Here is a 15,237-nt window from a genome sequence, read left to right as displayed (position 1 = left end):
ATTAGATATTCTATATTCTCCTTGTCTTTGGGAAGAGACACTGCTTCTTTATGTTAATAACAATGCAACCTGTCTCTATTCCCCACAGCTATTATCCACGTCTGTATCGTCACTATTTGGGCTTTGTTTTTGCAATAAATGAGATCAACCAAAGGAAGGATCTTTTACCCAACATTACTCTGGGTTATGTTGTGTATAATTCAGAGAACAATGAACGTGAAGCCATGCAGAAAACTATTTTATTATTATCAGGAGGAGGACAAGTGGTTCCAAATTATGTCTGTCACAGGAGAGGTGTCCTGGCTGCGTATATTGGGGACCTGAATTCTGCCACAACCTATACAATGTCCCTCATTACCCGACTGTATCACTACCCCCAGGTACTGTAATGTATGCTGATAGACTTGTAATAAACCACAGTGATTATATTAATAACACAAATACCACCACTAATAATAATAATAAAATCCTACTTAAAGAAAAGCGATAATAAATTAACTGTCAATCATCTTTGATTTGTCATGTAATTAATGACACTGGTTGGATACAGTAACGAGCTTTGAGATTCAATGCTAAACGCTCAGGCTTCTGCTCCTTCAAGACAAGTACTGTACAACTTGTCCAATATGCCACTTCTTCAATAGAAATGTTAAATATTCTCTTTCCTTGGGACACAAACAAAGAGGAGGAAAATTGCTAAATGCATTATTTATTCCATTTATCACATATATACAGTATCCTCACTTACATAGCAGTAAGATAAAATCAGTTCTTCTTTAGTCTATGATCCCCATCACTGGCGAGCCTTCTCATCCTGACTGGTCAGTTTAGCTCTCCCCCCTACATCCTTAACGTGTTTCACTTTAGTCAGGAGAGAGATGCTGGACCCATGTTGATCATTTCCATACCATATTACCCAATGCTGATATTATGTGTTAAAGAAGAAAAGAAGGGTGGGAAGCCGTGTTTGTCCCTCCCTGTAGTAACATAATAAAGGAGCGGGAGGGAGTAGGGGGTATGGTAGGGGTATGATACCTTTTATTGGACCAACAAGTAGTTGATATGATACAAGCTTTGAACCTCTCAGGGTCCTTCATCAGGTACGGCAGAAATACAGAAACAGAAATACTATATACAGAGCTGTAAGAGGGATATCTGGTTGCAATGAATGTTAAGAGGACGTGGGATAATAAGATAAGGTACAAGCTGGAAGCATAGTGTGAAAAGTAACTGTGGGGACATTAAAGGCTTCTCTCTATTGAAATGCAATATCAGCTTAGACAGTAAGGGGGGGAGTGGAATGGGACAGTCAGTGTATGTGCAAAATATATCTTTCTATATTAAAAATAGTATATATATATATATATATATATATATATATAACATGAAAGGAACAGTGGTGAAGTTGTAGATGGGAGGTACATAAACCCTGCATTTGCAAATGATACCTATCCCTACTAAGGGTTAAAGGCAAGGGAAGGTTCTGAAAAGAAAGCCAGGTGCAGATCACCTGGCCTTAATTAACAGAGTGTAAGAAAGGGCAAGCTGGATGAGTTCTCCCCTCTCCACTCATTCCAGCTAAGAGAGCAGGATGCTACAGACAGGACTGGCCTGCAACAGGTTTGCTTTATGATATTTGTTTTATTATTTGGCAAGTGGGAAAGCCACCCAAAGATAGCTAGGGAATTGCTGTGTAGTTAATGCTCTGATAGAGCTAAGATTTATTTTGATTCTTTTTTGTTTGCCTTTATTTTGTCTGCTGGAGTGACAAGGAAAATAAAGCCTTTAAACCAGAGCTGGATAGTCCTGTGACTGTGCTTTACCCTAAAAGACAGTGGGTTTTAAGGTTCTGAGACAAGAACCCTTTTGACAAAAAGGGTACTTTGTAACATTTGTCACTTCAAACTCACTATGGAGGAAATTGTCAAGGCATTGCTCCAGAATATATCTACACAACTAGAAACAAACTTTACACAACAGGAAGCTATCTTTGCAGAGAAGCATATGCACCAGCAGGCTATCGCTGCACAACAAGAGACCAACAGGATACACACTGAGGCACTCATAGCGACCAGTGAGGAACAGCAAGATGTCCTCCTTGTGCTGTGACAGGAGCTCCAGGCTATGTCTGAAAGGCTGAGCGGAGATCCTGATGGGAGATACCAAGAACCCATGGCAATTTGGGCCAGTCATTGCCATCAAAAGATGACTGCAACAGATGATGTTGAGGCGTACCTTCTGGCATTTGAGCGCACAGCAGAAAGAGAGGGATGAGTGGGCAAGCATACTGGCACCATTCCTGAGCGGACAATCTCAAAAGGCCTATTATGACCTAGAACCAGTGCAAGCTAGCAACTACAACAAGCTGAAGGACAAAATTCTGGCACGCCTTGGAGTGACCGCTGGAGTATGAGTTCAATGGTTCCACTTATGGTCATAGTCTCCTGACAAGGCTTCAATATCCCAAATGTTTGACCTCATACACCTTGCCTGAAAGTGGCTCCAACCTGAGGTTAATTCGGCCATCCTCATTGTGGAGCTTTTAGTGATGGACCGCTTTCTGCTAGGCCCTTCCTGCTACCTTACATCAGTGGGTCTGTCAAAGCAACCCCCATACAGCGGACCAGCTGATTGATTTGGTGGAGAGACATGTCGCTGCAGGAGAATACCTATGCCCTGTCCCAGCTGAACAAACCCGTAATTTCAAGGCCCAGGATCCTGCAAGACCTGGTAAGACTGTTCAGGGTTAAAGGGAAACTGGAGAACAACAGGGATATTCCCATGATCCCAGAGACACTACTCCTGGAGCCAGGGGTGCATTCAGACATAACAGATCTGAAAAGGGAACTTATTGGGGGTCAGATTATGTTATAAAATGTAATAAATGTAATGAGATTGGTCATACATGTGGCGGTGAAAGGGTTAACCAGGCCAATAATAAAAGTATTATGCCCGGCTTGTTAACCCTAAACCTTGTTAGGACTAAAGGGGTTAATTGCGGTGCCACAGGTAGTAATCAGACCCATCACTTGGCTTGGACTCGGACACCCGAAGTCTCATGCCCTCCAAGGAGGGATCAGATTCACCGCTTCCCTAAACTGAGTGTCTAATTCTGGCCACCTCCCTGTCACACCTGAGTCAGGGGAACAGGGAACAGGGACGGGGTACAGTAAGTCACTGTCAGAAGCGGTCTGAGTCTGGCTTACCTTTCTGGTCTCCGCAGAGACTGCTGGAGCTGTAGGTACCAAATGCAGGGGGACAGGGGCTTCTGCTGTGATCTTCGCGGACTGGCTCCTAGTAATCAATGCAACCAGTTCAGCAGACATCAGCTCCGTATTAAAAACATAGGGAACATGCCCCAGATCGTTGCCAAGGAGCACCTCAGCATCCAACCTGGGAAATACCCCCACCTCCCTCATGCCTCGACCCGCCCCCCAGTCCAAAAAGACCAGGGCAACTTTGAGTGACAGCGTTCCTCAGTCTGGCATGGTCACTTGCATCCCAGTGCCCGGGAGCAAATCCTCTGGCCGCACCATATCAGGGCGAACCAGAGTCACAATGGCACCAAAGTCCAGCAACCCATCTGCTTGCTGGTCTCCGATGGTCACCCTCTACAGATGCTTCTTCTGGGCATCGTTGTGTTGCAGCCCGACTGCCGCAACCTGATGACATCCGTCTGTAGCGAAATTGAGGGTAATCATCGCATTAATAAAGGCAGTATGCTCGGCTGGTTACCCCTATTTCGTATTGGGGATGAAGGGGTTAATTTTATATGCACCTTACATGTAATGTTTTTCTCTCTGTCCCATATTGTCCCCATTTTGCAGGATTGTATATGCCTGCAGTAGTGTATAACACGGTACACTGGCATTACTGGTTTTGGACACAAGATGCCGCTGTGAGCGCAAAACCACAAGTTAATTGGATAAGCGTGGTACGGTCTCTTTGTTCCTGTTGCAGGGTACATGCAACCACACGTGGGTTTTCTTGAGAAGGCTTATTTATTGAGCCTTCAAAATATGGCACACAAAAACAAAACAGCTTCTTTTCAGCATGTAAAACAAAACAGAATAAAAATCCTGAGCAGGGCATGGCCTTTCTTAACAAGGGCTGTTCAAAGTCCAGAACAAGAGAATAGCACATACTGTAGAATAGGCAAGACAGACCTTGTAGCAGTAATCCTCTCGTAGCCTTTCAGTTTCCCTCATTGGATGAGACAGCCTGCATGTGTGTACAGCCTGGGGTTTTTAAAGCTCCTTGATGATGCAGCTGGGACCAAACAAATTGACAGGAGCTTCTCAGTTAAAAGTTAACCTGGTCACTGCTGCACTGCAGACCTAAACATAGGTCTGCCAGGCATAGAGCTGGTGACGTTCATTCACCCTGTCACAGTTCCAGTGAGAGGTATAGGTATCCATTACAGAGACTGGAAGCCATAACCGTAGAGTCAATTGAATCAAAGGGCTGCGTTTTTCAGTCTCAAGTTGTTCTTGGATACAATGGGGGTCAAGCACTAAGCTCTGATAAGTTGTTTTAAGACCGCAAAGTGCTCTTCGAACGTCATGTTGCGCTGAATGCGATGCACAGAGACACGCAAACAGGCACTTTGCGTTCTAAAACTGATTTTTTCTGTACATTTTTCTAAGTCCAACTTTGCACGTTCGTTAACCTGTTTGCGTTCAATTCTGCCCTTATGCGGTATGCACTAAGCTACGCAACCTTAGCGTACGCGAAAGTTGCATTCAACAAAACACGTCAGCTCAAGGTAGCCACAAAAAAAGCTGGAAATTTCTTTGTTTACATTTTTGCATGCGCATAACCCATACAACAGGCCGGCGGGTGTCCCCGGCTGACCCCGCGGGGGTCCCCAAGGGAGGCCGGGGGTCGAGCGGGTGTCCCCGGCTGACCCCAAGGGGGTCCTGGGGTCCACGGCTCACCAAGCGGGGGTCCCCGCGGGAGTGCGGGGGTCCTTGCGGCTGTCCCGGGGTCCCCGCGGGAGTCCCGGGGTCCCCGCGGGCCTGCGGTACCAATTTTGCGCCTCCAAAAATAATAAACAATATTTATAACTAAATACATCCCCCTAACACATACAATACAGTTATGGGAAAAATTACTATTATCCACATATGGATAAAAATGCATTTGCCCATTTTAAATACATATAAATTACATTAAATACAGTAAATACATATTACACTTACCTTTTACAGGCACCCACGATGAAGGCCGTCTTCATCCTCATCTTCATCCTGCCCATGTCCCTCCGGTGCTGCAAACCATACACAACATTCAAAATAGTCAATGTAATGTCCCCTAACCCCTTAATAACCATAGCGGTCATTAACCGCTTCAGTCATTAAGGGGTTAACCCACCCTCACCCACCACTCGGGAGGCCTAAATACCCTCCCCCACTACCCATCCCATGAGGCCTAACCACCCTCACCCACTGACACAGGCGAGAGGCCTTCTCACATACCCTTGGGGACAATACCTCCTTCCCCCACCCCCAGTACCCACAATAAAAACAATACACAGCTCCACAATAAACATCATTATATTTATTAAATACATAACCCACCCCCTCTGCCCCCCCATAAATACATGATTTATTATTTTACATACAGGGTTAATACCCCAGGCCCACGGGAGTCCACGGTGGGCCTGACAGGTCACCTCACAGACCTCACAGTTGCCCGCAAAGGTAATTAAGGTGTTAAGCCACCCTGACCCGATACCCACTCTTCACACATTCATTTGTACAGTGGCTTCATCATGCAACTATATATATACACACATGATGAACCAATAAATATTTTTATTTTTACATGTGATATATTTTTTTTATTACAGATCATTTCTTGCCATTGTATGTATGTATGTCTCGATCGATATATACATACAGGGTAAGAAATGATTTGGTAGGAAATGCTTGTTTTGCTGTCTTTAAAATGTTTTTGGCTATGCATAAATGTGTGTGTAATGTATTTTGGAATTAGATAGATGTCATTTTTGGTGTTGAATGCTGTACTTTAGGTCTTGGTGAGGCTTGCTTTTGTATATTGGATTCTTTTTGGTACTTATATTTTGTATAATGTATTTTTATAAATAGTGTGCGGGAGCAGGGGGTCCCCTAAGCGGAACCGCATTGATTCTGCCTCAGTGACACCCTGCTTCCCGAGTTACAGGCCCCGGTTTGGGGCATCGGTGCCAGTGTCGCCGCCATGGTTATAGAGCCCACGTCGGGTATGGGACGCTATAAAGATGGCGGCGACACTGGCACCGATGCCCCATACCTTGCCATGTAACTCGGGAAGCAGGGTGTCTCTGAGGCAGAAATCAATGAGTTTCAGCTCAGGAGACCCACTGCTCCGGCACACTATTATTAAAATGTACATGAATGCAGCTTCATTACCATTGCAGATAGTCGCTACGGTATGGAATTATTGTTTATTGATATGTGTGTTTTGACAGTACTGTAGATGTGTAGGGGGTCTCTTGAGCTGAACCGCATTGGTTTCAGCCTCGGGGGCCCCTACTTCAGGAGATACAGGCCCTGTGTCAGGATGTGCTCACCACAAACGAGACGGGACCGCGGTGCTGAGGTGGGAAAGGTTAGTACGCCACCCACAGCCACGAGGGCACATCTTGATTGTAGAATGGTCTGGGTTTCCTGGATCGGGGTAGGAGAGGTACGGATGGTAGAGGGTGCGGTTAGCCAAGTCCGGGGTTAGAGAGAGGGACGTAATCGTTTACCGTAAGCCAGGATCGGAATGCCAGAGATGCGGAGAGTCGTGTTGCCGTATGCCGAGTTCGGAATGCCAGAGGTGCAGGAAGACGTAGCGGAAGCCAGGTCGGTACATGAGGAAGTCTGCAAAACAGAACTAGGGAGGCAGAGAGTGATGAGAACAACTGGTTCTATGCTCAGCCAACGAGTTAATGAATCTGCAGGGTATATGTAGGCAAGAAGGACCAATGGCAGAGTAGCAAGGTGGGGGTGTGTAAATGGGCCAGGCTGAGACAGGGATAGGTCTAGATGAGTTCCTGGAGGAGGAGCTATAGATCCTAGAAGAATTGGTGAATTGCATTGCGGCATTGGAAAAGGGTACTGTGCCTTTAAGAGGTTGGTGCGCCTCTGTGTGGCCGCGCCTCCGTGTGGCAGCGCCTGTGGATGCGTGCGCGGACCCACGCCCTGAACCGAGGGCAGAAGAAGAGAACTGACGTGTGCGCGCGCGCGCATAGGAGAAACGGAGCTCGGCGTCTTGGAGAAGGAATCCATGTGAGCCGCGGGAGACCCAGGCAGAGCTGCAGGTGAGTGAGGAGCATGCCGTGAGCGGCGTGATTCCTGAATCCTTACAGTACCCCCCCCCCTTCAGGGGCGACCTCCGGGCGTCCATGACAAGGCTTGGAGGGATTCCTACGATGAAAAGCCTGGAGAAGTGAGGTGCGTGAAGATCCCGGTGGGGAATCCATGAACATTCCTCTGGTCCGAACCCAATCCAGTGAACCAGATATTGTACTCCTCCTCTGGAAATCCTAGAATCCAGGATAAACTGGACCTCGTACTCCTGTTGACCCTGAATCATAAGAGGAAGCGGAGGAGAAGTATTTTTGGAAAAGCGAGGACTCTGAAATACTGGTTTAAGTAAAGACACATGGAAGACCGAAGGTGGAAGGCGTAGATGATAAGCCACAGGATTAATCCTCCTAACCACGGGAAAGGGACAGAGAGGAACTTGGGAGCAAGCTTCATGGTAGGAACCTTTAGTCGGATATTCCTGGAAGAAAGCCACACCTTGTCTCCTGGGGCGAACTCCGGCACTTGGCGTCGAAGGCGATCTGCCTGGAGTTTCTGTCTCCCTGTGGCCACCTTTAAGTTCTCCTGAATCCTCGTCCATAAGTCCTTCAGCCGGAAGATGCGCTTGTCCACCGCTGGTACTCCTGAGGATAAGGGGGAGAATGGTAAACGGGAAGGATGAAAGCCATAATTAATAAAGAATGGAGATTCTTGAGTGGAGTCGTTGAGAAGGGAGTTAAGAGCAAACTCAGCCCAAGGAAGCAGATCCACCCAGTCCTCCTGCATATCGGTTATAAAACATCGAAGGTACTGTTCCAGGTTTTGGTTGGCCCTCTCCGTCTGCCCATTGGTCTGTGGATGGTATCCTGAGGAGAATTGAAGTGAAATCCCCAATTTTCGGGAAAAGGCACGCCAAAATCTTGACACAAATTGAGACCCACGATCAGAGACAATGGTTGCCGGCACTCCGTGAAGACGAAAAGCCTGGAGGAATTCGGAAGACCCCTCAAAGGAACAAGGTGCGTCTGTTTGGAAAAACGATCAATGACCACAAGAATCGTATTCTTCCCCTTGGAGTCTGGAAGCTCTACAATAAAGTATATAGAAATATGGTTCCACGGACGGTCTGGAATGGGTAAAGGAAGAAGAAGGCCTGCTGGTCTGACCCGAGGTACCTTGTTGCAAGCGCAAGTGCCACATGCTTTGACAAACTCCTCCACATCCTTAGCCCTCTCTGGCCACCAGAAGGTACGTTGAACAAGGTCGTTGGTCTTCCGTATCCCTGGATGACCTGCCGATTTAGATGAATGGCACCACTCGAGAACCTTTTTGCGGTGTTGGGGTGCCGTGTAGAGTCTTCCCTCCGGAACCTTGAACCCCATAGGAGTCTGTGATTGCTCGGATTGAATTTTGCCCATAATATCAAAGGAGTTGGCGGACAGGATACATCTAGAGGGAATAATTGTTTCTAGCTTCTCTTCAGATTTGTCCTCTGCAAGGTACTGTCGAGACAGGGCGTCCGCCTTTAGATTCTTGGAGCCAGGAATGAAGGAGATGAGAAAATTAAATCGTGAAAAAAATAATGCCCAGCGGGCTTGCCGAGAGTTCAAACGACGTGCCCCTCTTAGGTAGAGAAGGTTCTTATGGTCTGTAAGAATGGTTATGGGTGTCTCTGTACCTTCTAAGAAATGTCTCCACTATTCTAATGCCAACTTGATCGCCAAAAGCTCCCGGTTCCCGACATCGTAATTCCGTTCTGCGGACGAAAATTTATTCGAGAAGAAGGCACATGGGTGCAGTCTGGCTAAGGGAGATGTCCTCTGGGACAAGACAGCCCCAGCCCCGATGTCAGAAGCATCTACCTCCAAGTTAAATGGAAGTTTAGGATCTGGGTGGGTGAGGATAGGGGCAGACACAAAAGCCTTTTTCAGCAGATCAAATGCCCGTATGTCGGTTTCAGACCATGATGAAGGATCTGCACCCTTCTTAGTGAGAGCAGTTATGGGAGATACTGTAGAGGAAAAATTTCGGATGAAACGTCGATAATAGTTTGCAAAACCTTGAAAGCGTTGCACGGCTTTGAGAGTGGTCGGACGAGGCCAGTCCAAAATAGCCTTAAGTTTCTCTGGATCCATATTGAAACCGGAGTCAGAGATAACGTAACCCAAAAACGCCACCGATTTGAGATGGAACTGACATTTCTCCAATTTCGCAAAGAGATGGTTCTCCCGAAGGCGTAACAGCACCTGTTGAACGTGTTTGATGTGTTCTTGAGCGGATTTAGAAAATATAAGGATGTCATCTAAGTAAACAATAAGAAATGTGTTAAGAATGTCCCGAAAAATCTCGTTGACAAAATCCTGGAAAACTGCTGGTGCGTTGCACAGACCGAATGGCATAACCAGGTATTCGTAGTGGCCGTCGTGGGTGTTAAAAGAAGTCTTCCACTCGTCCCTCTCTCGTATCCTTACTAAATTGTAGGCACCTCTTAGATCCAATTTAGAAAAGATAGTTGCTCCCTGGAGGCGGTCGAAGAGTTCCGGAATCAAGGGCAGGGGGTAGCGATTCTTGCGTGTGATATTATTCAAACCCCGGTAGTCTATGCATGGACGGAGAGAACCGTCCTTCTTTTTGACGAAGAAGAAGCCTGCTCCAACTGGAGAGGAAGATTTTCTGATGAAACCCCTCTCTAAATTTTCAGCGATGTAAATGTTCATGGCTTTTGTCTCTGGGAGAGAGAGAGGATAGGATCGTCCTCTGGGAAGAGGTGCCCCAGGAAATAGATCAATGGGACAATCGAAAGAACGGTGCAGAGGTAGTACCTCGGAATGTGCCTTGTCGAACACATCACGGAATTCCCAGTACACAGAAGGTAGAGAGTCGATCTTCTCTGGCAGGGTAGACAACCCACCAATCCTCTGGGAAATCCTGGTACATGTCTTGGCACACGAAGCGGCCCACTGGATGGGTTCCCGATCCGTCCAGTCGATGCGAGGATTATGGCGTTGAAGCCAAGGAAGACCCAAAATCAGCTCAGCAGAGGGAGAGTGGATCACATCGAGGGTAATGAACTCCGTATGAACGTCGATGAACTGCAGTAGGAGAGGCACCGTCTGTAGCGTGATAAATGCCGGCTGTAGAGGTCGACCGTCAATGGCCTCCAGACCTACTGGCGTCTTCTTGTCAATAAATGGAATATTGTTCCGTCTAGCGAAAGTCTCATCGATGAAGTTACCTGCGGAACCGGAATCAATGAACACTCGCGCTTGAGTGTGAAACCCCTCTCCAGACAGTGTTATAGGCAACATTATCCTGGTGGGGAGTACGTCCCTGACGATGGGAGAAAGGGTAAGAATTCCCAACGAAACTCTCCGGGATCTCATTGGGAGTTGGCGTGTCCCGGCTTGTGAGGACACTGGGGTAAAGTGTGACTGGAATTGCAACAGTACATGCAGAGGCCGGCATTGCGCCGACGTTGTCTCTCGGCAGCAGACAGCTTGTTACCTCCCAACTGCATTGGTTCCGGAATGTTCTCGGAAGGAGGTGACGGAGGACTGAAGGAAGGAGCAAGGTTTCTTGAAACCCGTTGACGGTAACGAGAACGTTCGTATCTCCGCTCCTGTAGACGCTGATCCACTCGAACAGACAGAGTGATTAACTCCTCTAGATCAGTGGGACGGTCCCGTGCAGCGAGCTCATCCTTCAGGGATTCAGACAGACCTTGCCAAAACGCAGAAGATAGTGCTTCATTATTCCAACCCGTCTCAGCAGCAAGAATACGGAACTCCACGGCATACCCGGTGACGGTACGATCTCCCTGGGTTATGTGATGAAGAGAAGAGGCTGCCGTTAATTTCCGTGCAGGGGTGTCGAAGACTCTTCGGAACTCCTCGACGAAGAGATCGATGTCCTGTGTGAGAGGACCTTGTTGTTCCCAGATGGGAGAAGCCCATGCCAGCGCCTGGTCGGTGAGAAGAGCCAGGATATAGCCAACCCTGGAGACAGAAGAGACAAAACGAGAGGGAGAGAGATGAAATTGGATGAGGCATTGGTTAAGGAAGCCCCTACATCCTTGGGGATACCCAGCATAGTGTTTGGGAGGAGGAATACGAGGTTCCGGAGCAAACGGAGGTGTTGGAAAGGCAGTTGCAGGTGCAGAGGAGGCCCCGGGTGAAGGTTGCCGAGTGAGAGCTCGAACTTGAACAGTGAGGGAGTGAACACTTTGCTGCAACGTATCCATCCATCTATCCGCTTGTTCCAGATAAGTCGCTAGCCTGGTAAAAAGAGCAGTATGGGCATTTAGAGTGCACTCCACCTCAGCGGGGTCCATGTTTGTTGGGCTGAGCATAATGTCAGGATGTGCTCACCACAAACGAGACGGGACCGCGGTGCTGAGGTGGGAAAGGTTAGTACGCCACCCACAGCCACGAGGGCACGTCTTGATTGTAGAATGGTCTGGGTTTCCTGGATCGGGGTAGGAGAGGTACGGATGGTAGAGGGTGCGGTTAGCCAAGTCCGGGGTTAGAGAGAGGGACGTAATCGTTTACCGTAAGCCAGGATCGGAATGACAGAGATGCGGAGAGTCGTGTTGCCGTATGCCGAGTTCGGAATGCCAGAGGTGCAGGAAGACGTAGCGGAAGCCGGTTCGGTACACGAGGAAGTCTGCAAAACAGAACTAGAGAGGCAGAGAGTGATGAGAACAACTGGTTCTATGCTCAGCCGACGAGTTAATGAATCTGCAGGGTATATGTAGGCAAGAGGGACCAATGGCAGAGTAGCAAGGTGGGGGTGTGTGAATGGGCCAGGCTGAGACAGGGATAGGTCTAGATGAGTTCCTGGAGGAGGAGCTATAGATCCTAGAAGAATTGGTGAATTGCATTGTGGCATTGGAAAAGGGTACTGTACCTTTAAGAGGCTGGTGCGCCTCTGTGTGGCCGCGCCTCCGTGTGGCAGCGCCTGTGGATGCGTGCGCGGACCAACGCCCTGAACCGAGGGCAGAAGAAGAGAACTGACGTGCGCACGCGCATAGGAGAAACGGAGCTCGGCGTCTTGGAGAAGGAATCCATGTGAGCCGCGGGAGACCCAGGCAGAGCTGCAGGTGAGTGAGGAGCACACCGTGAGCGGCGTGACTCCTGAATCCTTACACCCCGTTAGGGGGTGCCGATATCCCCTGCAGAATGTAAATATTCCGGTCACAAGACGCGTTAGCTTGAAAGTGCAGGGGATACCGGCACCCCATAACGGGGCCTGTATTGCCTGATGTAGGGGTCCCCCGGACCTGAAACCAATGTGGTTCAGGTCCTGAGACCCCCTGCTCATGTACACTATTATTAAAATATATTTATTTAGTGTACGATCGCCTTTAACAGCCTTGCATGGAGATGCCAAATCTCCATGCAAATGATACAAGTGGCTTTTTTTCTATCAGCTAGCGTACATAAAGTTTAAGAACGCTAGCAGGGGAAAAAAGCAACCCGTACGCTGTGGCTCTTTTGAGCCCGTACGTTAGAAAATGGGATCAAGGCCTTAGTGAATCGCGTCTCCGGCTTCACTTTTTAACGTACGTGCTTTTTGTTTTCATCCGGACGCAAAAGCCTTGAGCTTAGTGCATAGCCCCCAATGTATCTCCGTCCCGGTTAGTAGCGTAACTTGAAAGGCAACCGGCAATTGGCGTGGGAACTCGGTCAATTGATGTGGGAACTCCGTAACCGCAAGTCAATTGACGTGAGAAGCCCATAGCCCAGCATTGTCAGCTCAAGGAGAAGCCCTAACTTGGGAACAGAAAGGGTGAGTATCCTGAAATTTGGGGTGCAGCCCCAAAGTAACACCCCAAGCACACACATATTAAAATTATGAATGTGAGATAAGTGGAACATATTTTTTTAGTAAAGTATATTTTTTGCTGCAGTTTTAAAAGGACAGGCAGGATGCATTTTTTCTGTTTGTCTTTGATATGCATCTAGTGACCAAATGTTTTCACATACATGAGCTGGGGGCTCTTTCTACTCAAATTTCATAGACCCCCCGTTTAGGCGGTGCCTATTGGTCTAGGGAAGGTTTGCAGTTGAAAGCCCCCAGAGCCACAAGTGTGAAATAGCCGGGATGGTTGCTGAATCAGAGATCCTGAGGAGCTCGCAAGCCACAAGGTCCTCATTATATTACAGAGCCCCACAGGAAACTGCAATATAGGCTCAATCAGTATCCCACACGCTGTCACCAGTAAATAAAGCCTGTCACGATAGATGGAACTTATCAACAATTTTATATTTTGGGGAACTAGATTGAGCACACAAGTTGAGCAAAATAAACTGACATTTATTTCCTTAATAGAAAGACACACGACAACCTTAGAATATACTTGACAAAACACTTAGAGAAGAAGCTGCCGTTAATTTCCGTGCAGGGGTGTCGAAGACTCTTCGGAACTCCTCGACGAAGAGATCGATGTCCTGTGTGAGAGGACCTTGTTGTTCCCAGATGGGAGAAGCCCATGCCAGCGCCTGGTCGGTGAGAAGAGCCAGGATATAGCCAACCCTGGAGACAGAAGAGACAAAACGAGAGGGAGAGAGATGAAATTGGATGAGGCATTGGTTAAGGAAGCCCCTACATCCTTGGGGATACCCAGCATAGTGTTTGGGAGGAGGAATACGAGGTTCCGGAGCAAACGGAGGTGTTGGAAAGGCAGTTGCAGGTGCAGAGGAGGCCCCGGGTGAAGGTTGCCGAGTGAGAGCTCGAACTTGAACAGTGAGGGAGTGAACACTTTGCTGCAACGTATCCATCCATCTATCCGCTTGTTCCAGATAAGTCGCTAGCCTGGTAAAAAGAGCAGTATGGGCATTTAGAGTGCACTCCACCTCAGCGGGGTCCATGTTTGTTGGGCTGAGCATAATGTCAGGATGTGCTCACCACAAACGAGACGGGACCGCGGTGCTGAGGTGGGAAAGGTTAGTACGCCACCCACAGCCACGAGGGCACGTCTTGATTGTAGAATGGTCTGGGTTTCCTGGATCGGGGTAGGAGAGGTACGGATGGTAGAGGGTGCGGTTAGCCAAGTCCGGGGTTAGAGAGAGGGACGTAATCGTTTACCGTAAGCCAGGATCGGAATGACAGAGATGCGGAGAGTCGTGTTGCCGTATGCCGAGTTCGGAATGCCAGAGGTGCAGGAAGACGTAGCGGAAGCCAGGTCGGTACATGAGGAAGTCTGCAAAACAGAACTAGGGAGGCAGAGAGTGATGAGAACAACTGGTTCTATGCTCAGCCAACGAGTTAATGAATCTGCAGGGTATATGTAGGCAAGAAGGACCAATGGCAGAGTAGCAAGGTGGGGGTGTGTAAATGGGCCAGGCTGAGACAGGGATAGGTCTAGATGAGTTCCTGGAGGAGGAGCTATAGATCCTAGAAGAATTGGTGAATTGCATTGTGGCATTGGAAAAGGGTACTGTACCTTTAAGAGGCTGGTGCGCCTCTGTGTGGCCGCGCCTCCGTGTGGCAGCGCCTGTGGATGCGTGCGCGGACCAACGCCCTGAACCGAGGGCAGAAGAAGAGAACTGACGTGCGCACGCGCATAGGAGAAACGGAGCTCGGCGTCTTGGAGAAGGAATCCATGTGAGCCGCGGGAGACCCAGGCAGAGCTGCAGGTGAGTGAGGAGCACACCGTGAGCGGCGTGACTCCTGAATCCTTACACCCCGTTAGGGGGTGCCGATATCCCCTGCAGAATGTAAATATTCCGGTCACAAGACGCGTTAGCTTGAAAGTGCAGGGGATACCGGCACCCCATAACGGGGCCTGTATTGCCTGAAGTAGGGGTCCCCCGGACCTGAAACCAATGTGGTTCAGGTCCTGAGACCCCCTGCTCATGTACACTATTATTAAAATATATTTATTTAGTGTACGATCGCCTTTAACAGCCTTGCATGGAGATGCCAAATCTCCATGCAAATG

The 15,237-nt window shown here is 48.3% G+C and overlaps 2 protein-coding genes across 2 annotated transcripts in view; both read left to right on the top strand.

The window, feature by feature from the left end:
• Positions 1 to 15,237, top strand: part of LOC142491258 (vomeronasal type-2 receptor 26-like) — a 51,410-nt gene that overhangs the window by 1,705 nt on the left and 34,468 nt on the right. The window lies entirely within an intron of this gene.
• Positions 1 to 15,237, top strand: part of LOC142490603 (vomeronasal type-2 receptor 1-like) — a 30,692-nt gene that overhangs the window by 1,421 nt on the left and 14,034 nt on the right. The window contains exon 3 of the mRNA XM_075593019.1: positions 89 to 380. Within this exon, the coding sequence (XP_075449134.1) occupies positions 89 to 380 (292 nt within the window). The remainder of the gene's footprint in view (positions 1 to 88; positions 381 to 15,237) is intronic.

Source organism: Ascaphus truei, chromosome 3 (genome assembly GCF_040206685.1).
Source record: "Ascaphus truei isolate aAscTru1 chromosome 3, aAscTru1.hap1, whole genome shotgun sequence".
In the NCBI taxonomy this organism is placed as follows: Eukaryota; Metazoa; Chordata; class Amphibia; order Anura; family Ascaphidae; genus Ascaphus; species Ascaphus truei.
The sequence above is the reverse complement of the archived record's forward strand: the minus strand, read 5'-3'. Positions and strand labels throughout refer to the sequence as shown.